The sequence below is a fragment of the Dendrobates tinctorius genome, unplaced genomic scaffold, assembly GCF_039654945.1.
Source record: "Dendrobates tinctorius isolate UK_male_01 unplaced genomic scaffold, ASM3965494v1 ptg000093l, whole genome shotgun sequence".
In the NCBI taxonomy this organism is placed as follows: Eukaryota; Metazoa; Chordata; class Amphibia; order Anura; family Dendrobatidae; genus Dendrobates; species Dendrobates tinctorius.
This window is the reverse complement of record NW_027361761.1, coordinates 18,598,876-18,623,788: the sequence shown is the minus strand read 5'-3', so window position 1 is coordinate 18,623,788 and position 24,913 is coordinate 18,598,876. Positions and strand designations below refer to the sequence as shown.

Below are 24,913 nucleotides of genomic sequence, written 5' to 3'. Positions count from 1 at the left end.
ATGGTATAGCACAGCCAATCGAGAGGGACTGTCATGACCTGTATAGAAGCAGAAACGGCAGCAATTTTGGGGACAAATCTGGAAAGTGAGAAGAGGTCACAGCTTAGTCAAAGAGAATGGGTGAAAGAGCAATAAAACACTGAAGAACCTAAATGGATAGTGTGTGACAGCATAGTAGTGAAGAAGATTGGTGCTTGACTAAAAGAGAATTGTGTCATATATGTTTTACAGAGTAATTGGAGGCTTTGCATATATCCTGGAAAAGTTTGATGAATCTTGCGAAATTGTCTTTGAAAATATTTGTTCATTTCTTTTAGTAACTTCCATTTTTTTTTTTTTTGCAACCAAGTGGTACCCAACCAAAAAGCTTTTCCTGATGTCTTCTAATGATTTTATGAATTAACATTGGACAGACTTCTGTCACTGCATAAAAAATTGTGAATATATACAGAACAGGGCTGAGCATGCTTGGAATGTGAGCTTTAGAAAAGAATCTACCAAAGGACGAACGAGGTTGATCACATTGCTTACATCTCTCCTAAGGTGTTCCCTAGAAGAGTTGGCAGGTTTCCAGTTCAAATGAGTAAGTCGTGCGGTTAAGACTCAGAGACCAGATTCCAGTTTTCCATTCACAGAACTGAATTACACAAGATCTTTGGAAAATTGAGATTCTTGAATCGGGATTCAGGTGAGTTTTTTTTCCTGTCTTATTCTTCTTTAACCCCAAAAGCAGTGTGTGAACAACCTGAACTCTATACTTGATGTCAGCAGATATGGATATACATTTCTTAATATTAGTCCAGTCTAAGAATAAGCTACATCCACTACAATCTGTGGGATTCTGAGATGCTGAGGTCTGAGATGCTTTATAGCAAGACTCACCAAACCACCTGCTTGCCTGCAGAAGGCAAAGATGCAGTTAATCCACATTGTTTTACTCACATCAGTTTCACAGTTGAGGGGCTCAGTCAAGTTGACAGGAAAGACTATTAAAGCATCCTCTTAAATCATAACTTACTGAATGCCCTCATGCACATTAGACTAATTGCCAGCTGAATTCCCTGATATTGAAAGGTTCGGATGATGGTCTAGTTTGTTGTAGTACCGGCCAACTAAATTGTGGGCAAGAGGTTGATTAGGTATGTCCAATTTTGGCTTGATGATTGAACGGTTCTCCTGGAGATAAACCACTGGGAGTCATGTCAGCTGATGAGCTTCTCATAGAAAACACAGTAGTGTTGGTTGGTTGTTTGTTCCGCAGCAATCTAATGTGTATGGCAGTTGTACCTATCTCACTCTATCTATCTATCACGTTATCTCTCTATTGCTGTTATATATAATTTTACCTGATTTACAACTTACTATAACAACTTAAGATGTGAGACACTCCTAGGTGGAAGTCTCACTATAGAGAAAACATGTTATTCAAGGAATGGGAAGCTTGTAAAGGGGCGGATGAAACTGTCTACGTCTCTCTTCATTAAATTCTATGTTAAGCAACTTCTCAAATGGTAGTGGTCACTAAGATATTGGTCACCTTGTCATCAAGAATTAAGTTCAGAAGACCTTTTTACTCTTAATCAGTTCTTCTCCAAAGAGTGGGAAACCAACTTATGGGGAATTTGTAACCTCTTTAAGCCATATTATTTTTACAGTTTCAGGCTATGTGCACACGTGCGGAAATGCTGTGGAAATTTCCGCAATATTTCCGCAACTCCCGTCGTGGTTAAAATGTATGTGAATTCTCATGAGTTTTTCCAGCAAAAAACAAGCGTTTTGCGCATTCCACCGATTTCAAGCATCGCTTGGAAATGTGATTGACAGGTTGATCACACTTGTCAAGCATAGTGCTTGACAAGTGTGACCAACTTTTTACTGTTGATGCTGCCTATGCGGCATCAATAGTAAAAAGATATAAATAGTTAAAAATAATAAAAAAAAGTAAAAAATGGTGATATTCTCACCTTCCGGCGTCCCCTGCAGCCCTCACAATCCTCGCAATGCTCCCAGCAATTCCCGTTCCCAGCAATACCTTGCGACAGTGATCCCAGATGACGTAGCATCACGCGAGACCGCTACATCATCACAGGTCATTGTCGCAAGGCAACGCTTGGACCAGAAGATGCTGGCAGCGTGGTGAGAGGTGGGAAGGATTCCGGGGGCCGCCAGAGGGTGAGAATATCACAATTTTTTATTTTAATTCTTTTTTTAACAGGGATATGGTACCCAGGGCCTGGAGGACAGTCTCCTCTCCTGCAGACCCTGGGTACCATCTGCACATGATACGCTTACCTTGCGCATGGTGGGCATAGCCACATGAGAAAGTAAGCAGATCAATGCATTCCTATGTGTGCGGAATCGCCGTGATTCTGCAAAAAGATTGAGCATGCTACGTATTTTTCCTTGATGCGATTCTGCCGCGGAAAAATATGCAGCATTAGCACAGCATTGCGGAATCCCATTGAATTCAATGGGTTGCGTTGTGTAAGCGTTTTCACGGCGAAAAACGCCAGAAAAACGCATACAATCCGCAATGTGTGCACATAGCATAAAGAGAACAAAAAAAGGCAATCAGCTCACCTGTCTGTCATGGCAAACAACCCTCTGTAATGATATAAGTAGTTCATCGTAAAAGCCGGAACTTGTAGTATTCCGTAAATAATGGGTTTAATGCTCAAATTAAAATTATGCATAGTAAAGAGAAGCAACAAAAATAATTAAAAATACATAACACAATGGTGGAGAATGGATGCACTTCTAATCAGGCATCTGGGTAACTAGTTTCTGAGCAGTGCGGTCCTTAGTCTGAGCCTGGGAAACATCAACCTGCCACATAGGATATGCGCTCAGGATTTAATTATAATTTCAATCAGGGGAGAATGAATAACATAACAAAATCATGGAAACACGTATAAATAAGTATACAAATATGCAACAAATATACATAAATGAAACACTGTAATTCAAAAAAGATGTTAATCATTAAGACTTAAATCTGATCTTTTATTAAGACCTGCCAGGTGGGACATATTTAACAAGAAAATCCAAAATGATTCTTGGGAGACTGCTCACACCGAGTATGATATTATACTAGTCAAAAGAATAGGATAGTGCAGAATTCAAGCCCCTAGATAGAATAGACATCTGTGCAGCATCAACAATATACAGTGTTAAGTTCACAACATTACACTCATCAAATTCCTCTAACTGAGAATCCTTAGTGGATAACTTTTTGTGATGTTTTTTTACCTCCTGTTCAATATTGTTTTTTTTACATTTTTCTGCAGTCTCTGTTCTCACGATAATTATATTTCCTTGCCTGCAATATTGCTAGTAAAATTACTCCTAGAATCATCTGAAATATAATTAGAGCTATCAATGTGCGTGGAACTGAAACCGACAAGTGTTTTCCCATCTTCCTCTTTATTTTTTCCCGAGACTCTTTTTTTACGATAGATTTAGGGGAGAGACCATCTGGATCCCATCATCACCATTCCTATACACTGTCAGTGTCATAACTATCTTAGTCCTCTTAAAACTTATTTTCTTTGAGACGTGTAATGCTAGATTCTAATGTCTTCTTGTTGAATTTCAAATTATGATCCAATTTTTGAAATTCTAAAGAATCCGTAAATGGCAACAGTTGGTCATACAGTTTTTTATTTCAGTTTTAATATTGATCAGTTCAGCTTCCTCTTGAAAAATAAGTAAATCCATAAGGTGAAACAATATTTACTTAGAATTTCAGTGTTTGACAAAATCCTCCATATATGGTGGTGGTGGTAATCTTCTTAATCTTGATCCCTCTTGGCACCATTTTCTGTTTGTATAGGTTTTTCAAGTAGTAGGATCCTACCATGTTAGTAATTTCCTTATTGATACTGTAAGGGGAAGGAACTAACTAGGCATGTCTCCTCCATGAAGGGTCTGGAACCGTCGGGGCTGTCACCTATATTGCGGGGTAGAAAGCTTGAGACTCCAGACCGTACTCAGTGTTTGAGAAAAGAGGGTGTGGCTAAGCAGACAGAGCTGCAGCGCGCGAGTGACCAGACAGATTGGGCGGGAACTTCGGGGGGCACGGGACGCCTGTGAGGTAAAATCAGCTGAGAGGCGTCTGGGCAGAGCAGAGCCTGGGATGGCAGAGCGCTTTGACAGGAGACCATCGACTGAGTACTGCTCGGACACCGCAGTCCCAGCCGACATCACTGCCCTTGCTGAGACCGCCGACACAGCCAACAACGCTGCCACGGCTGCCCAAGCTGACAGTACTGACCGTGAGAGACAACGTCTGTGAACGGGACTTAGGCGTGTGTTGATTCGGCACTGCAAACCGGGCTGCCCATTGTAAACTGTGTTTGGGCAGCGCTGCAAATCTCCGTAGTGTTGGGACACTCACCGCTGAGGATAAGGACGTATCCCTCTTCATCACCTCATCTGCTGGACCCAAGACCCGCATCAGGATCCCAAGGATTCGCCACCATCGTCAGGACCACAGGAGGACACTGCGAACGTCAAACGATACTACCTCATTTACCTCAAGATTGTGACAGACCCACACTGCATTGCAATCTAGGCAGTACCAGCCACAGACAGAAGTTCAACCGTGAATGGCGCCTGAGGGACAAGTTGTATTTTATTGTATTGTCGGCTGTACTTGTCCCTGTTCCTTACGTTATCCCCATTAGCCTTTGCTGTATTAGGGAATATCATCCCTCTGTTTTCTCCCTGCGTGGAGTTTCTACTGTGTAATAAACCCTGTTATGAATGAGTCACCGTAGGAGGCAGACACAAAAATAGCAGCTAAGTCCAGAAAACCGGAGAAGTTGGCAACTATCAGATTGCAGACCCCTGAACCTAACAACACAACTAGCAGTAGCCGTGGGGGGTTCCTACGGTGTCCTAGACCCCTCGATCACAGCCGGAGAAACTAAATAGCCTAAAGACAGAAAAGGAAAACTAAACTGCCCCAGAGCAGACCCCAAAGTAAAAGGCAGCCCCCAACATATAATGACAGTGAAGCAAGATGAAAAAACACACACACAGATAGAAAGATAGACTGAGCAAACAATGGGGCCCAAACTCACCAAAATAGGACAGGATAGGATAGGAGCTGTCTGCAATCTGCTAAAACCCTGAAAAGACATAAGCCAACAGGCTGACATGGAAAAAGGCCCTGAAGCAGCTAGGCTTCAAAAACTATATCAGCACTCAGGTATTTTCTGAAGACAGAGCTAAAGGAATTCAGATCACCCCAGCAGGGAATGACAGAAATCCAGCAAAAACAAAAACAACGTAAAAATGCAAACGGAAGAGCAGAAAACTTAGCTTTTGGAGAGCAGGAATTCAGACTGGTCTCCAAGGATCCACAGAGAAATCACCCGCAGAGCAGACGGGCGTGGACAGCCTTATATCCAGTCAGAAACTCCACTCAGCCAATCATAATCATTAGACCCAGATGCCTGATAATCAGGCTCACTATCTTTCTTTACTAGAAGAGGGAGTTCATCGGGCCTCAGTGGTAAAGGGGAAAATGAACTCACAACAGTACCTCCCCCTTGAGGAGGGGTCACCGAACCCTCAACCACGCCACCAGGGCGATCAGGGTGAGCCTGATGAAAGGCACGCACCAATCTTTTGGCATGAATATCAGAGGCAGAGACCCAGGAATTATCCTCCTGACCATAACCCTTCCATTTAACCAAATACTGGAGTCTCCGTCTAGCCAGACGGGAATCCAGTACCTTCTCTACCTCATATTCCATGTTACCTTCAACCAATACAGGGTCTGGAGGTGCCACCCCAGGAACAACAGGTTCAACAAACCTCTTCAACAAAGACTTATGGAACACATTATGGATTTTAAATGTGACAGGAAGAGCCAAACGAAAAGAGACTGGATTAATAATCTTCAAAATCTTGTAAGGTCCAATAAATCTAGGCTTAAACTTAGGAGAAGCCACCTTCATAGCAATATTTTTTGATGATAACCACACCATATCACCAACCTTAAACTGGGGACCAATGGTCCTATGTCGGTTGGAAAACCGCTGGGCCTTTTCCTGGGAGAGAGATAACTTATCCACCACTTGGTCCCAGATCTGGTGCATTCTCTCCACCACAGTGTCAACACCTGGGCAGGCAGAGGGCTCCACCTGCCCTGAAGAAAATCGAGGATGAAACCCAAAGTTACAAAAAAAAGGTGACATCAAAGTGGCAAAACTAGCTCTATTATTTAAAGCAAATTCGGCCAAGGGCAAAAATGAAACCCAATCATCCTGATCAGCGGAAATAAAACATCTCAAATATGACTCCAAGGTCTGGTTTGTTCTCTCTGTCTGCCCATTGGTTTGAGGGTGAAAAGCAGAGGAGAAGGACAACTGAATTCCCAGCTTGGAACAGAAAGTTCTCCAAAATCTAGACACAAACTGAACCCCTCTGTCAGATACAATGTTCTCAGGAATCCCGTGCAAGCGAACCACCTGTTGCAAAAACAGGGGTACCAACTCAGAGGAAGACGGCAACTTAGGGAGTGGTACAAGATGGACCATCTTAGAGAATCTATCACAAATCACCCAAATAACAGTCATTCTCTGAGAGACAGGCATATCAGAGATAAAATCCATTGAAATATGGGTCCATGGCCTCTTGGGGACAGGCAAAGGCATCAACAGCCCACTAGAGCGAGAACACGATTTTGACCGGGAGCAAGTCCCACAGGACTGCACAAAATTCCTGACATCACGAGACAAGGAGGGCCACCAAAAAAGACCGACTCACCAAATCTCTAGTACCAAAAATACCTGGATGACCAGCCAAAGCAGAGCAATGAACTTCACACATCACTCTCCTCTTCCACTGGTCAGGAACATATAACTTTCCACTGGGACAATGCTCAGGTTTGTCTTCCTGGAACTCTTCCAGAGCACATCTCAAATCGGGCGAGATGGCAGAAAGATCTACCCCTTCGCCTAAGATGGTAGCAGGTTTGGTCACCACAGGAGAATCAGCAAAGAAGCTCCTAGAGAGGGCGTCTGCCTTGACATTCTTAGTTCCAGGAAGAAAAGAAACCACAAAATCAAAACGTGTAAAAAACAAGGCCCACCTAGCCTGTCTAGGGTTCAAGCGCTTAGCCGACTCTAGGTAAATCAAATTCTTGTGGTCAGTGAGGACCACGACTTGATGCTTAGCTCCCTCCAACCAATGTCTCCACTCCTCAAATGCCAATTTCATGGCCAACAGTTCCCGATTCCCCACATCATAGTTACGTTCAGATGGAGAGAACTTTCGGGAAAAGAAAGCACAGGGATTCATTTTAGATGTTACAGGATCCCTTTGGGACAAAACAGCTCCTGCACCAATCTCAGAAGCATCCACCTCTACCTGTAACGGAAGTGAGACATCAGGTTGCCGCAAAACCGGGGCGGAGGTGAATCTTCGCTTCAGCTCCTGAAAGGAAGAAACAGCCTCTGGAGACCAATTCAACACATCAGCACCCTTCTTAGTCAAATCAGTCAATGGCTTGGCAATACTAGAAAATTTTGCTATAAATTTCCGATAAAAATTAGCAAAACCCAAAAACTTCTGGAGGGCCTTCAAAGAAGTGGGCTGAACCCAATCGTGAATGGCCTGTACCTTGGCCGGGTCCATTTCATTAGTTGACGGAGACAAAATAAATCCCAAAAAAGAAATCCTCTGTACTCCAAAAAGGCATTTAGATCCTTTGACATACAGGGAATTCTCCCACAAGATCCGGAACACAGTCTGAATATGTTCCACATGAGAATCCCAATCCTTGGAGAAGATCAAAATATCATCCAGATAGATAATCAAAAATTTATCGACAAAATCTTGGAAAATATTGTTCATGAAGCACTGGAAGACAGAAGGGGCATTAGTGAGCCCAAAAGGCATCACCAGGTACTCAAAATGTCCCTCCGGAGTATTAAACGCCGTCTTCCATTCATCCCCATGCTTAATGCGAATAAGATTATACGCCCCCCTGAGGTCAAGCTTGGTAAACCAACAAGCACCTTTAACTCTAGAGAATAGATCCGAAATCAGGGGTAACGGATACTGATATTTAACAGTAATTTTGTTTAGGGCACGATAATCAATACAAGGTCTTAATGATCCATCTTTTTTGGCTACAAAAAAAACCCGGCACCTAAGGGTGACGAGGATGGTCTAATATGACCCTTCTCCAACGCCTCCTTAATATAGGATCGCATAGCCTCGTGCTCGGGTACAGATAAATTGAAGAGCCGAACCTTGTTGAATTTACACTCCGGGCTCAGTTCAATTGCACAGTCATAACTTCTATGAGGAGGCAGAGACGCAGACTCATTCTCACTAAATACATCATAAAAGTCCGCCAAAATAATCAGGAACATCATGCGACTGAGGAGAGGTGGAAAACACCGGAGCCTCAATAAAGGCACACCGACAACCCCAACTCACCACAGACACAGATTTCCAATCCAAAACTGGATTATGAATTTGCAACCAGGGAAACCCCAGAACAATGGTATCATGCAGATTATGCAACACCAAAAATCTGCAATTTTCTTGATGGTCTGGGGCGACCTGCATTACCACCTGGGTCCAAAACTGAGGTTTATTTTTTGCCAAAGGAGTAGCATCAATCCCCCTCAAAGGAATAGGCGTCTGCAGAGGTGTCATCGGAAATCCACAATGTTTAGCAAAATCCAAGTCCATTAGGTTTAGAGCTGCTCCCGAATCCACAAAAGCCTTGGCGAAAAATGTGGACAGGGAGCAGATCAGAGTAATAGCCAGAAGAAACTTAGGTTGAACACCACCAACAGAAAACGTGTGTGCAAAGCGTTTCTCTCGTTTAGGACAGACAGAAATAATATGCGAGGCATCTCCACAGAAAAAACACAACTTATTACGCCTTCTGAACTCCTGACGCTGCTCTCTGGACAAAACTCTATCACATTGCATAGGCTCAGACACTCGTTCAACAAGTGGCAACACCACTCGTGCAGTTTTGCGTTCGCGCAAACGCCGATCAATCTGAATGGCTAATGACATAGAATCGTCAAGACCAGAGGGAACAGGAAATCCCACCATAGTATCTTTTACGGCTTCTGACAACCCCTTCCGAAAGAGAGCAGCCAAGGCATTATCATTCCAGGTAGTAAGTACCGCCCACTTTTGGAATTTTTGACAGTACGACTCTGCAGAATCTTGACCCTGGTTCAATGCCAGCAGGGTCTTTTCAGCCTGATCAATGGCATTAGGTTTGTCATACAACAACCCCAAGGCTTGAAAAAATGCGTTCACACTAGTCAGAATAGGATCATCAGGTTTCAAAGAAAACGCCCAATCCTGGGGATCGCCACGCAGCAAAGAGATGACAATTTTAACCTGCTGCGTGGAGCTCCCCGATGAGTTAGGCTTCAAGGCAAAAAATAATTTACAATTATTTTTGAAATTCAAAAATTTAGACCGATCCCCAAAAAATACATCAGGTGTGGGAATCTTTGGTTCAGCAGTATGAGAATGAGCAAGGTAGGCGGAAATTCCCCGCACTTCCGCAGCGAGCTGCTCCACACGATCAGACAATTGCTTTATCTCCATTGAGAGAAAAAAAAATCCCCCTACTGCCTCAGAGATAAAGAGGAAAAAATATACACACTTTTTACAATTCTTTCCTGCTATTGAGTACCCTAGGATCTGCGGTTCGGTGGGTGATTCTGTTATGAATGAGTCACCGTAGGAGGCAGACACAAAAATAGCAGCTAAGTCCAGAAAACCGGAGAAGTTGGCAACTATCAGATTGCAGACCCCTTAACCTAACAACACAACTAGCAGTAGCCGTGGGGGGTTCCTACGGTGCCCTAGACCCCTCGATCACAGCCGGAGAAACTAAATAGCCTAAAGACAGAAAAGGAAAACTAAACTGCCCCAGAGCAGACCCCAAAGTAAAAGGCAGCCCCCAACATATAATGACGGTGAAGCAAGATGAAAAAACACACACACAGATAGAAAGATAGGCTGAGCAAACAATGGGGCCCAAACTCACCAAAATAGGACAGGATAGGATAGGAGCTGTCTGCAATCTGCTAAAACCCTGAAAAGACATAAGCCAACAGGCTGATATGGAAAAAGGCCCTGAAGCAGCTAGGCTTCAAAAACTATATCAGCACTCAGGTATTTTCTGAAGACAGAGCTAAAGGAATTCAGATCACCCCAGCAGGGAATGACAGAAATCCAGCAAAAACAAAAACAACGTACAAATGCAAACGGAAGAGCAGAAAACTTAGCTTTTGGAGAGCAGGAATTCAGACTGGTATCCAAGGATCCACAGAGAAATCACCCGCAGAGCAGACGGGCGTGGACAGCCTTATATCCAGTCAGAAACTCCACTCAGCCAATCATAATCATTAGACCCAGATGCCTGATAATCAGGCTCACTATCTTTCTTTACTAGAAGAGTGAGTTCATCGGGCCTCAGTGGTAAAGGGGAAAATGAACTCACAACAAAACCCCTTTCACCCTCGGTCTGTGTACAGTCCGTTACTGCATCCTACGTGCCTGCAGTCTCCTCACAATACCAATTGTTGCTTTAAGTTGCTGTTATTTTTAACCTCTAAACTTTCATGAAAAATATGTGAATGCCTGTTCATACATTCTGAATATTCATCCTTTTTTTCCTGAATAAATGTGCATCATGCCTGTTATTTTCATCAAAGGGGTATTCCCTTTTTCATTATCCTATCCAAATATGTAGTAGGATTAATAATAATAATAATAATAATAATAATAATAATAATAAATATCTCCACTTTAAAATGTAATACATTTCTTCTGCAGTAGTTTAGGTATCCATGGTTATGACCACTGATATTGACAGGCTACAGGCACACTATCTTGTGATTATTTTGACTCCATGGGGTGAGATCTTGCGTGGAGCCCCTGATCGATTGAGATTATCAGTGGTCTTTTATGTCTTCCATTTTCTTATTATTGCTCCCACAGTTGATTTTATCACACCAAACTGCTTGCCTATTGCAAATTCAGTCTTCCCAGCCTGAAGTAGGGCTTGAAGTTTGTGTCTAGTGTCTTTCGACAGCTTTTGCTCTTCACCATAGTGAAGTTTGGAGTGTGACTGTTTGAGATTGTGGACAGGTGTCTTTTATACTCATAACAAGTTCAAAAAGGTGCCATTACTACAGGTAATGAGTGGAGGACAGAGGAGCCTCTTAAAGATGAAGTTACAGGTCTGTGAGAGCCAGCAATCTTGCATGATTTTAGGTGACCGAATAATTATTTTCCACAATAATTTGAAAAACAAATTTTGCCAAATCAGACAAGGTGATTTTCTGGATCTGTTTTCTCATTTTGACTCTCATAGTTGTGGTCTACCTATGATGTCAATTACAGGCCTCTCTCATCTTTTTAAGTGGGAGAACTTACACAATTGATGGCTGACTAAATAAATTTTTCCCCACTGTGGCTATTATTATTAATTATTAATAATTATTATTTATATCTAATATATAAAGCTCAAGTGTATGTATGTATATATGTATGTATGTGTGTGTGTATGTCCGGGATTGGCATCCGCACCGTCGCTGCTACAGCCACAAAATTTGGCACAGTCACACGTCTGGACCCCGAGAGTGTCCTAGGCTATGTTGTGAGGCAAAATTTTAACCCCGCGCGTTCCAATTCATCAAACAATTTTGCCCCTATCTGCATAATGGGGAAAAAGTGTGTGTCAAGCCCCGCCCCTCATTATGAGGTCATAATGGTTGCCATGGCGATGCTGATGTCACCATAGGTTGCAAGCCCCACCGCTCATTATAATGTCATAATGGTTGACTATGGGATGGAGGATGTGTGATGGGTATATGGGCACTGGACTATGGGAAGGAGGATATGTATGACGGGTATATGGGCATGGGACTATGGGATGGAGGATATGTGATGGGTATATGGGTACTGGACTATGTGATGGAGGATATGTATGATGGGTATATGGGCACGAGACTATGGGATGGCGGATATGTATGATGGGTATATGGGTACGGGACTATGGGATGGAGGCTATGTATGATGGGTATATGGGCACGGGACTATGAGATGAAGGATGTGTGATGGGTATATGGGCACTCGACTATGGGATGGCGAATATGTATGATGGGTATATGGGCATGGGACTATGGGATGGAGGATGTGTGATGGGTATATAGGCACTCGACTATGGGATGGCGAATATGTATGATGGGTATATGGGCATGGGACTATGGGATGGAGGATGTGTGATGGGTATATGGGCACTCGACTATGTGATGGAGGATATGTATGATGGGTATATGGGCACGGGCCTAAGGGATCGTGGATATGTATGATGGGTATATGGGCACGGGACTATGGGATGGAGGATAATTATAATTTGCTATAACTAACCACAGTTAGTTACTATGCCCGGGCAGCGCCAGGCTCTTCAGCTAGTTAATAATAATAATAATAATAATAATAAATAGAGATGGGCGGACTCCTGGATGTTCGGGTCTGTCAGGTTCGGCCGTATAGTTGCAAAAAGTTTGGGTTCAGATACTAGACCCCAGCTGTCTTCTTTAGCAAGGCTGGTTGTCAAAAATGGGTTACCCAATGCATTTTTTAAAATTATTTATTTAAAAAATCTTAAATTATGGTGTGGGGACTCCTCTATTCTTGATATCCAGCCATGATGAAGCTGACAGCTGAGGGTTGCAGCCCCAAGCTGTGAGTTTTGCATGGCTGGTTTTCAAAAATACAGGGGAACCCACACCACTTTTTTTTATTTATTTACGGTGCAAGAGCCAGCCGATGAATACTCCCATCAGCCGCTCCTGCTCTCGCTGTTATTAGCGACAGCAGGCGGCAGCTGATGGAAGCAGTTGTCCCATCTGTCGACACCAGTGACTGGAGGTAATTTTTTTACCTTCAATCACAGCTGCGCGCACACGCTGTCTTTTGACAGCATGAGAATTGCGGATGTCTGATTGGCGGGGATTATTCTATCGCCAATCAGAACTTGAGTTTTCAGTGGTGTCGTACACATAACGGCGCGACAAACACCCGGTGTTCTGTCAGCTGAACCAGAACAGTAATATGGACTACCTGGTGAAGTCCATTTCAGAGTCCATGCCTGAACCGTTGGTGTTCGGTATGGATGACAAACTTTACTGTTTCAGTTCGCCCATCTATAATAATAACAGCAAATACAGTACCTTTGTAAACATATTGCACCAGAGTTGTTTTTTTAAATACTGCAATACAGTTTTACATAAAAGTATGATGTAATTAGCATAAAATACATTTTTAAGCGGTGGTAAGAGATAAAACAACGTAGTAAAATATTAACTACAACACAAATAACAACCAAGGTCCATCTGACTGCATTTGTCTTGTGCTGGAGATCAATAATGTCACTGAGAATGACCATACTTATTAGAGTTTGTTAACCCACAAACCCAACTAGTACATGTGTATGGCTGTGTAATTCCTGCCTTAAGCTCCGCCTACTTCCACATGCATCCTGCATCATCCTGCGTACCTTTCTTTAACACTGGGTACGCAGGGACATGCGCTGCATGTGGATGCATCCGCATGCGGTGTTTTGACGTGCCCACCAACCGTACGGGAACGCAACATTTTGCATTTCTGTGCGTTAGGAGGGCACGTTAAAATGCCGCATCCAGCACATGTCCTGATGCTGATGACACAAAGCTAGGAGGGATAGCTAATACTAGAGAAGAGAGAGAGAGGATTCAAAAAGATATAAATAAACTGGAGCAGTGGGCAGCAACTAACGGAATAGTTTTTAACAGGGAAAAATTCAAAGTACTACATCTGGGCAATAAAAATGAAAAAGCATATACAGAATGGGAGGTATAGGGCTAAGCAACAGCACATGTGAAAAAGACTTGGGTATACTAATAGATCACAGACTGAATATGAGTCAACAGTGTGATGCAGCAGCAAAATGCAATTCTAGGATGTATTAACAGAAGCATACAGTCTAGATCACGTGAAGTCATTATTGCCCTCTACTCCTCTTTGGTCAGTCTATCTCAAGGGCTGTCAGATTGCAGAAGGATCATCTTTATTCTCATTTGTACAAAGAAAGACTAGAAGCAATGGGATGAAACTGAATGGGAGGAGACACAGATTAGATATCAGAAAAAACTTTTTGACAGTTAGAGTGATCAGTGAGTGGAACAGGCTGCCACGAGAGGTGGTGAGTTCTCCTTCAATAGAAGTCTTCAAACAGAGGCTGGACAGATATCTGTCTGGGATGATTTAGCGAATCCTGCTTTGAGCAGGGGGTTGGACCAGATGGCCCAGGAGGTCCCTCCAATTTTACGATTCTATGATTAATCAGTCAGACTCTAACCTCTACAACATGAGCAAGATCAAAGAGCTTTATAAGGATGTCAGGGACAAGATCATAGACATGCACAAAGCTGGAATGGGCTACAAAATCATACATAAGGCACTGGGTGAGAAGGAGACAACTGTTGGTACAATAGTAAGTTAATGGAAGATATACAAAATGACTGTCAATTGAGATCGATCTGGGGCACCACACAAAATCTCACCTCGTGGGCTATCCTTGATCATGAGGAAGTTGAGAGATCAGCCTAAAACTACACTTGGCAAACTTGTTAACTAATCTCAAGGCAGCTGGAACTACAGTCACCAAGAAAACCAATGGTAACACATTATGCCGTAAAGGTTTAAAATCCTGCAGTGCCTGAAAGGTCTCCCTGCTCAAAAAGGCATCTGTGCAGGCCCGTCTGAAGTTTGCCAATGAACATCTGGATGATTCTGTGAGTGATTGGGAGCTCTGGTCAGATGAGACAAAAATTGAGCTCTTTGGCATTAACTCAACTCGACATGTTTGGAGAAAGAGAAATGCTGCCTATGACCCAAAGAACACTGTCCCCACTGTCAAGCAAGCAGGGGGAAACATTATGTTATGGGGTGTTTGTCTGCTAAGGGCATAGGACTAATTCACCGCATCAAAGAGAGAATGGATGGAGACATGTCCTGTAAAATCCTGAGTGACAACCTCCTTCCGTCTGCCAGGACATTAAAAATGGGTCGTGGCCGGGTCTCTTCAGCAAGACAATGACCCAAAACATACAGCCAAGGCAACAAAGGAGTGGCTCAAAAAGAAGCTCATTAAGGTCATGGAGTGGCCAAGCCAGTCTCCAGACATTAATCCCATAGAAAACTTATGCAGGGAGGTGACGCTCCAAGTTTCCAAGCAACAGCCTCAAAATCTTAAAGATTTAGAGATGATCTGGAAAGAGGAGTTGACCAAAATTCCTCCTGACATGTGCGCAAATCTCATAAACAACTACAAAAAACATCTGACTGCTGCGTGTTAGCACCACACCGGAGTCCTGCTCTGACAGCCGCAGGCGGGGTCTCCATCGTGTCTCTTGACTCACCCGTACTGCAGTCATTTCTTCTCTTCCCCATGCTGTGCATGCTTCCAGCCAGTCTTCTAACCATATCTTTAGGACATGCGCGCATACACTCCCGCCCTCTTAAAGGGTCAGCGTGTGCACTTGCTATTTCCTCCCCAGCCAATAGCTGTGGGACATTAGGTATATATTGCTTCCTCCCCACTGGGGAGGTGCCTGAGCAGCCTTCCTGTTTCAGTCTAAGTTGTTTAAGGTCATATACCAGTACAAATCCTGTCTGTTGCACTCTGATGCAAATTCTGCTTGCAACACTCTGATGCAAATCCTGCTTGCTGCACTCTGATGCAAATGTTTCCTGCTGCACTCTGATGCAAATCCTGCCTCCTGCACTCTAAGTGTAATTCCTGCTTGCTGCACTCTGATGCAAATCCTGCCTGCTGCACTCTGATGCAAATCCTGTCTGCTGCTCTCTAGTGCAAGTCCTGTCTGCTGCACTCTGACTCTAACTCTGTCTGCTGTACTCTGACACAAAAACACTGCTGCACTCAGATATGAACTTGGTCAGCTGCACACTGATGCAAGCTCTGTCTGTTGCTCCATCCAGCCTATCCTTCTGGGTCCAGCTGCTGCACGACCGTAGGTCAGTCCTGGAGTGAATTCTGGCATTCATCGAGAGCCAAGTCTAACCTCACCATGAGAGGCTCTAGTGATTATATCAGGTGATTGCTTAGTCACGCACCTCCAGGCTCTCCGTGGCTGTGGCACAGTGGTTCCACAATCTACGATTGAGACATTGTGCTTGCCAACAAGGGTTTTGCCACCAAGTATTAAGTCTTGTTTTCTAGAGGAATCAAATTCTTATTTCTCACTGCAAAATGAAAATAAATTTATATCATTTATACCATGTAATTTTTGGGATTTTATTTTTTATATGCTCTCTCTCTCAATGTTAAAATTATCCTACCCTTAAAATTATAGACTGTTCATGTCTTTGTCAGTGGGCAAACTTACAAAATCAGCAAGAGATGAAATAATGATTTCCTTCACTGTATACAAAAAGAGGATGCATTAGAATAACTGATATTTAGAATATTGTCTTATTTTTTTTTTTGTAATTTCACCCCCAAACTATTTATATGCTCATGCAGCTCTTTCAAAGACAAATCCAGCAATACTTTATGTGGCCAGTCCATTCTTCCTTTACTGAGAAATCAGCATTTAAATTTATATGCAAATGAGGCTGAAATACTATGATATATCTAAAGCCTCTGTCATTCCAGCTCTATTCTCCTCCCGGCGTCACCTCCTTCTACTTAACTGATGACTCTTTGGTGTGATGTCACACAGCATAGAGGCTGTCAGTCAAGCAGGAGTAGGTGGAGATGTCAAAGAATAGAGCTGGAGTGACAGAGGCTAGAGATCTGCAATAGTCCTTTAGCCTCATTTACATATCCATTCAAAATCTAATTTCTCAGTAATGGACGAAAGCACTGGCAATGTAAAGGTTTATTTGAATTGTCTTTGAAAGAGCTACATGCAGATATAAATAAATAGTTTTTTTGGGTGGGGTGAAATCAAGCCATTATTATTATTATTACTATTAATTAATATTTATTTCTATAGTGCCATTGGTTCCATTGTGCTGTACATGAGAAGGGGTTACATACAAAGTTATAGATATCATTAACAGTAAACAAATTTACAATGACAGACTGGTACAGAGGGGAGAGGACCCTGTCCTTGCGGACTTACATTCTACGGGATAGTGGGGAAGAGACAGAAGGTCGGGGGTGCAGCAGCTCGGGCGGTGGTGAGGCAGCAGCTCGGGCGGTGGTGAGGCGGCAGAATGGTTATTGCAGTCTGTAAGCTTTAATGAAAAGATGCGTTTTCAGGTTCCGTTTGAAGGATCCGAGGGTGATGGATAATCGGACGTGTTGAGGCATGTAATTCCAGAGGATACGGGATATTCGGGAGAAATCTTGGAGGCGGTTGTGTGAGGAACGGATAAGTGTGGAGTAGAGTAGGAGGTCTTGGGAGGATCGAAGATTACGTGAGAGAAGATATTGGGAGATTAGTTCAGAGATATAGGGAGGGGAAAGGTTGTGGATGGCTTTGTAGGTCAGTGTTAGTAGTTTGAACTGGATTCGTGGGGAATTGGGAGCCAGTGGAGGGATTTGCAGAGGGGAGAGACAAGGGAGTAGTGAGGAGAGAGGTGGATTAGTCAGGCAGCAGAACTGAGGACAGACTGAAGTGGTGCAAGAGAGTTAGCAGGGAGGCCACAGAGGAGAGTGTTGCAGTAGTCAAGGCGGGAGATGATGAGGTCATGTACGAGAGTTTTAGTAGATTGAGGGCTGAGGAAGGGACGGATTCTGGAAATATTTTTGAGTTGGAGGTGACAGGAGGTGACAAGAGTTTGGATGTGTGGTTTGAAGGACAGGGCCGAGTCAAGAGTTACTCTGAGGCAGCGGATTTCAAGCTGACAGATTCCCTTTATGAACTCAAGAGTCATTTCTTTTATGAGAGAGGCAACCCCTTTATTGTAACTGCAGGGAATGGGAAACTTTTACTTTGTTCAAGTGCCAAACACGAAAAAATTTGTCTTCAAAATAATTCTGTTCACGTAAGGTCACCCTGTATGCAGCATGTGAATGAGACATAGGTCTAAATCTGCCAATCTTCCTACAAGATCCTGTCATCATCAATGGTTAAGAAGATACTGCACATGACATGACACTGTAATGTGAGACTCTCATTTCTCCACCACAGGTTCTTCTGAGAACATGTTGCCCCTCGATCCAGTCACAGTTCTTTTGTCCATCATAACATTTATTTTTTTGGCAACTGTTATATATAAACAGAAGGAACATGTTCACCCGAATTATCCTCCTGGTCCAAAACCATGGCCAATCATTGGAAATATTCCAGAACTGGATGTACATAAGCCTTACTTATCATTTCAGGAGGTAAGATCTGATGATCATTGACTTTTATAGATTCAAGTTAATGATTATCTATTTATTCATTCATTTGACTCGATTGCTTGTTTGACCATCTAGAAACCATTTCAAAATTGTTTTGGAAAACTATTCCTAGTTATATCTAAGGGAAATCCACTTTACTGTTTATTTGAGAAGTTTTTAAGTGTTTGATTTTTAGTGAAGAATAAAGTTTTAAAAAAAAGCCTGGTGGAAAATCAAAGTCCAATCACATTTCTTGGATCTTGATGTGATCTGCTCCCAACAATGCATCATCAAATCAGAAGGCTGCAAAAAACTAATTAGGACAAAATCTCAATCAAATCCTTCCAGGAGAAGCTTCATGAAAAGAAACACTCCTCCAAGGTCTACCCACCTACAAAAGTTTTCCTGAATTTATTTCAGAATGTCTTAGAAACCAGAATAGCTTAATCATTCACTTATACTAATGTCCCTTCAAAACACTTTGACTCTGATTTAATAAGATTGGTGTTTCATACACCAGTCTTAATGAGCGGCAATCAGTAACATGATGCCCTAAATTCAAGACGAGACACATGCCTATTTGAAATTTATAGGCTGGTGTTTTCCCATCCCGCCCCGACTCTTCTCCAGCTCTTACCATTTTGATGGAGCTGCCCAAAACTGTAGTGAAAACTCCAAGAGTCTAAAAAAATTTTGTGCAGCTCCTCGTTGAGGATATTTTTTTGTGACTTTTCAAAGTGTTTTTCACCAGTTTTCTGGGACAAACACTGACGAATCAAGGTCATTATTTTCAGTTGATCATCATGAGGCAGTCTTTTAAACCAATGTTCTTAAAAGCCATTCCTCAACGTCCACCAACAGGTCATGTTTTCAGGATTTCCTTAGCATTGTACAGGTGATGGAATTATTATCAAAGCATCAGAAATTGCCACAAGGTTCCTCAACTGTGTAATACTAAGGAAGTCCTGAAAACACGATCTGTTGGGGAAACATGAGGGCTGAATTTGAGGTGAAAGAGAGGAATAGGACCCTGCTGTCCATAAAACCTTAAACCAAAAGGGAGACTTACCCAGTAACTCTGGAGATGAAAAACAACTCTGCTGTACAAACTGTGTGCCACTGGGAACCACTGGTTTGTGATGTTCCAGGTACTGACCACCACTGTACAGGTGTGATAATCTGCTAGATGTTATAGCTGTAGGGCTTTATGGGGAGGCCGCATGGCAAAGCAAAATGATGCATCTCTGATACATCAACTGTGTGGGAAAAGGTGCTGAAAAAGTTTTTTTGTGAACTGCGAATGTAATCTTTGAATATTCAAATTAATGTGAAAACACAAATATCAGGAAATTCAACTCAAAATTGCCCCTTTTCATTCTCTACTCAACCAAAGAGTACAGGCCCCAACCACGGAGCTTCGAGCTGACGATCTGGCCAATTACTTCAAAGAAAAAATTGACCAGATCCGACAGGAAATTATTTCCCAATCACCTCATACCATGCACTGTCCTCCCTCCCCCACTGCATCTAGCTCACTCTCTGATTTTTAACCAGTCACAGAAGAAGAAGTAAGCAGGCTACTTGCATCTTCTCGCCCAACCAATTGCACCAGTGACCCATTTCCGTCACCTCTCCTCCAGTCCCTTTCCCCTGCTGTCACCCCTCACCTAACTAAAATATTTAACCTCTCTCTCTTCTGGTATCTTTCCCTCCTCATTTAAGCATGCCATCATACATCCACTACTTAAAAAACCATCCCTTGACCAAAAGTGTGCCGCTAACTAAAGACCTGTCTATAATCTTCCCTTCATCTCTAAACTCCTGGAACACCTGGTCCACTCCCATTATAAGGAGATAATCTCAACCTCTTCATCCACAAGTCTTTTGTATCACTCACTCCAATGCACCTGGTGATGTTTATTTGAAAAAAGAAAAAAAACGATAAAGATATACTTATGGTTGCACCATTATCCTTTGAGTGCGGCTGATTTTCTACTATATACTGGATTCTGTGTTCAGCCAGCACCATTTTTCTTTAAGACAGAGTGCACGTCATTCTCTTAATATTATCTACCTTGTGCCAGTCATTACACTGGCTACCCATCCACTCCAGAATCCAGTACAAACTTATTACCCTCACCCACAAAGCCCTCCATGGCTCAGCACCACCCTACATCTCCTCCCTTGTTTCAGAACACCACCCTACCCGCGCCCTCAGTTCTGCTGATGACCTGAGGTTAGCATCCTCAATAATCAGAACCTCCCACTCCCGTCTCCAAGACTATACATGTGCTGCGCCAATTCTTTGGAATGCACTTCCCAGGTCAACATGATTCGTCCCCAATCCCTGCAATTTTAAGCGTGCCCTAAAAACGCATTTATTCAGACTGGCCTATCGCCTCAACACATTAACCTAATCTATCCCTGTGTGGCACAGCCAAAAGTTTTTACCATAACCAGGTTCCCCGCATCATGTTCCCACATGCTTTATGCATCTATTAGCCCTCTGTGTCTGTACTGATACACACTTAACATTATGGCTGGTCCATACAATCAGGGCAACTGTTACCACCCACCTTTCGTGTCTACCTCTTTCCTCATAGATAGTAAGCTTGCGAGCAGGGCCCTCTTTCCTCTTGTTATTTGTTATAATCTACTGTATGTGATTATTGTTATGCTGTAATGTCTATTGTCTGTACAAGTCCCCTCTGAAATGTAAAGTGCTGCGGAATATGTCGGCGCTATAGAAATAAAACTTATTATTATTATTCGGTAAATCTGGCTAATTATAGAACTATCTCTGTGATTTGAGCACTGGTCGTTCTTTTGGCACTCCAACAAGTCTAATTATTATGAGTCATTGCTTAATAATGGGAAGCTCTTTAATAAAAAGTTCACGTTGACTCTGGGGCAACCTGAACACACCACTGACATGTTATTTACATAAAGGACTAGGGATGTAGACAAAATTTTGTGAAAGAAAATCTGGCTATGCATCAGCCCTATCTATGCTGGGGTTATATGGAGGTAAATTACATCATGCTTCAGTGCTAATGTATATCCTGCAAAGAAAGCCAAAAAGTACAAGAAATACTGTACTGTGCAAAAGTGTTAGGCCATGTGCACACGATGCAGATATCCAGCGGATCCGCAGCGGATTTTACCGCGCAGAAACGTTGCATATCTGCATTGTGATGTCCAGTAGCATGTTAGTCAATTGGAAAAAAAAACGCTGTGCAGACGCTGCGGATTTTTCAGCGCGGTTTTCTTGTGGTTCAAAATATGCAGCATGTCACTTCTTTTGTGCGGTTTTCCACCTGCTCCATTCTCCAAATCCGCAGGGGGAAACCGCACAAAAACAGCAAGAAAACCGCAAGAAAAAAGGAAGAAATCCGCAGAAAAAATGCCGGTCATTTGACCTGCGGATTTCTTCAATTCTGCGCGGAAAAATCCGCAGGGCTAAAAAGTACGTCTGCACTTAGCCTTAGGCAAGTGCGGGAAAAAAAGCTGAAAAGTAAATCAAGAAAATGCAACGTGAAGGAACAATAAATGAATCTAAATCAAGTCAATATTTGGGTCGACTGCCCTTCTCCTTCAAAAGAACATCAATTCATTTAAGTACACTTACACACAGTTTTTGATGGTTCTCTGCAGGAAGGTTGTTTTAAGCATCTTGGAGAACAAACCTCAGATCTCTTGTGGACAAAGGCTTCCACAAATCCTTCTCAACACCATCGAATCTTGGATTGCATGAAGAGACAGATATAGGCTCTGTGGGGGCCATATCAACAATTCCAGGACCCCTTGTTCTTCTTTACACTGAAGATTGCTCTTAATGACATTGGTTGGATGTTTGGGGTCATTGTCCTGCTGCAGAATAAATTTGGAGCCAATTGGATACCTCCCTTATGGTATTACATGGTGGATAGTGTACCTAGAAGAACTGATGCTGTTTTAGGAAGCAAAGAGTGGTCACACCAAATATTGAAGTGATTAAGATCTCTTTTGCAACTTGTTAATGGATAACAATAATAATAATAATTTTATTTCTATAGCACCGACATATTCCGCAGCACTTTACATTCCAGAGGGGTCTTCTACAGACAATAGACATTACAGCATAACAATAATCACATAGATCATAACAGATACCAAGAAGAATGAGGGCCCTGCTCGCAAGCTTACAGTCTATGAGGGAATAAGGGATACACGAAAGGTGGGTGGGAACAATTGCCCTGATTGTATGGACCAGCCATAGTGTTAAGTGTGTAACAGTACGGACACAGAGGGCTAATAGATGCATAAAGCATGTGGGAACATGGTTATGGTATAACTTTTGACTGTACCACACAGGGATAGATTAGGTTAATGTGTTAATGTGTTGAGACGGTAGGCCAGTCTGAATAAATGCGTTTTCAGGGCACGCTTAAAATTGTAGGGATTGGGGACTAATCGTTTTGACCTGGGAAGTGCATTCCAAAGAATTGGTGCAGCACGTGTAAAGTCTTGGAGACGGGAGTGGGAGGTTCTGATTATTGAGGATGATAACCTCAGGTCATCAGCAGAACGGAGGGCGCGGGTAGGGTGGTGTACTGAAACAAGGGAGGAGATGTAGGGTGGTGCTGAGCCATGAAGAGCTTTGTGGGTGAGGGTAATAAGTTTGTACTGGATTCTGGAGTGGATGGGTAGCCAGTGTAATGACTGGCACAAGGTAGATAATATTAAGAGAATGACGTGCACTCTGTCTTAAAGAAAAATGGTGCTGGCTGAACACAGAATCCAGTATATAGTAGAAAATCAGCCGCACTCAAAGGATAATGGTGCAACCATAAGTATATCTTTATTGTTTTTTTTCTTTTTTCAAATAAACATCACCAGGTGCATTGGAGTGAGTGATACAAAAGACTTGTGGATGAAGAGGTTGAGATTTGACGTTTCGACCACGACTGGTCTTTTTCAAAAACCTAACTGTAACAGTAAATACATGTGTGCTTGTACATACATATGTGAACACATAGACACAAAGAAGAAAAAGAAAAAAAGAACCACAAGTTAAAAACTACCACATCCCTGTTGGTATGTACATATATACAATATTTACAAAAAAAAAAGAGGTAGACTGAGATGAGGGAGGAGATGTAGGGTGGTGCTGAGCCAAGAAGTGCTTTGTGGGTGAGGGTAATAAGTTTGTACAGGATTCTGGAGTGGATGGGTAGCCAGTGTAATGACTAGCACAAGGTAGAGGCATCGGTGTAACGATTGGCGAGGAATATGATCCTGGATAAAAATGAACTATTAACTCTTTTGCATTTGAAAGCATTCTCAGCTTATTGCTACAATATCTAGTTGCACATCCGACAAAGAAATGTGTGCAGTACTGTATGTGATTGTCATTGTATAAATTCACAGGACAAGGTTCAAAAAATTAATTGATGGTAAACTCAGTGTGAGAAGTCAGCACATGTGTGTAAGAGGACAGAATAATGTTAGGGTTGTAACAAGATGATGAATAAGGATTGCCAAATACTGCTGTAGAGTAACCAGAAAAACTAGTAGAAAAAAATAGTGCTCAGCAGTATACATCTGTCACTGGCAGGAATAAAACACAAAGACTGGTGCAAGGATGAAAAGAGATGGTCAACAATGGGACACAGTCCAAACGCACAAAGTAACCAACGATTGCATAGAATGAAGAATAAATAATGCAATGGAGAAGACCAAGGGTCACAATTTAGTTCAGTAAGTGGGCATGCATACCCATTGTTGCCTCCTCGCACTGTTTTTGCACCGTCACGGGTGCATGTTTCGGTGCATGCCTTTGTCACTCCTAGACATGACCAAATACGGTTCTCTCCTCGTCACTCATTGTGACCTAAGCTTCCTGCCACTTTTTGTGACCTGATCTCCAGATTGTTACTGGTATTAGAGTTGCAACTTGAATTTTGGGTGAACTTGGCTTTCATTTATACTCCACTATTGTCTGTCCGATCTCAACGTTCAAAGCGCTGCAGGAAACACTGACCAGAACCCACCATCATTCTCTATCGTTTGCTTTGATACAGCATCATTGCTTCTATAGAGCTACAGTATTTAACCTACACCAAAGAAGCCCAAAACAGCGATAAACCCCAAACAGTTACTTCATAGAAACGCTCTCTCCTAATTATCAGTTTATGTGATCACCCGACGTACCAGCAAACTGCTCGATTATTTGTACTGGAATTAAAATCACCATTATCGGCAGCACATGTAAACAGGTCGTATATAAGGATAGAACTATTGTAAAATATTAACAAATTATCTTACATATTAATGAGTATTATACTCACACCAGTTATCCTTGGTCAGTAAACATCTGCTGACCTACATGTGTATTGTCTATTGACACTTGTTAACGGGTTGAAATTAGCCAGTCTTAAAGGACCTAAAGAATAATATCCTCAACATTGCAAATTGCACTCTTTTTCCACCAATGCTTTCCTTGCGCTGCACCTCTTTTCTAGATTG

General features: G+C 42.5%; 1 protein-coding gene across 2 annotated transcripts in view; it reads left to right on the top strand.

Moving 5' to 3' along the window:
* Positions 1-516: 516 nt before the first annotated feature.
* Positions 517-24,913, top strand: part of LOC141098592 (cytochrome P450 2K1-like) — an 88,276-nt gene continuing 63,879 nt past the window's right edge. Inside the window, exons 1-2 of one of the 2 annotated variants that reach the window (XM_073586510.1) lie at positions 517-688; positions 18,213-18,409. In XM_073586510.1, coding sequence (XP_073442611.1) covers positions 18,227-18,409 — 183 coding nt within the window. In that variant the 5' untranslated portion in view covers positions 517-688; positions 18,213-18,226. The remainder of the gene's footprint in view (positions 689-18,212; positions 18,410-24,913) is intronic. The other variant, XM_073586509.1, reaches the window with a different exon arrangement.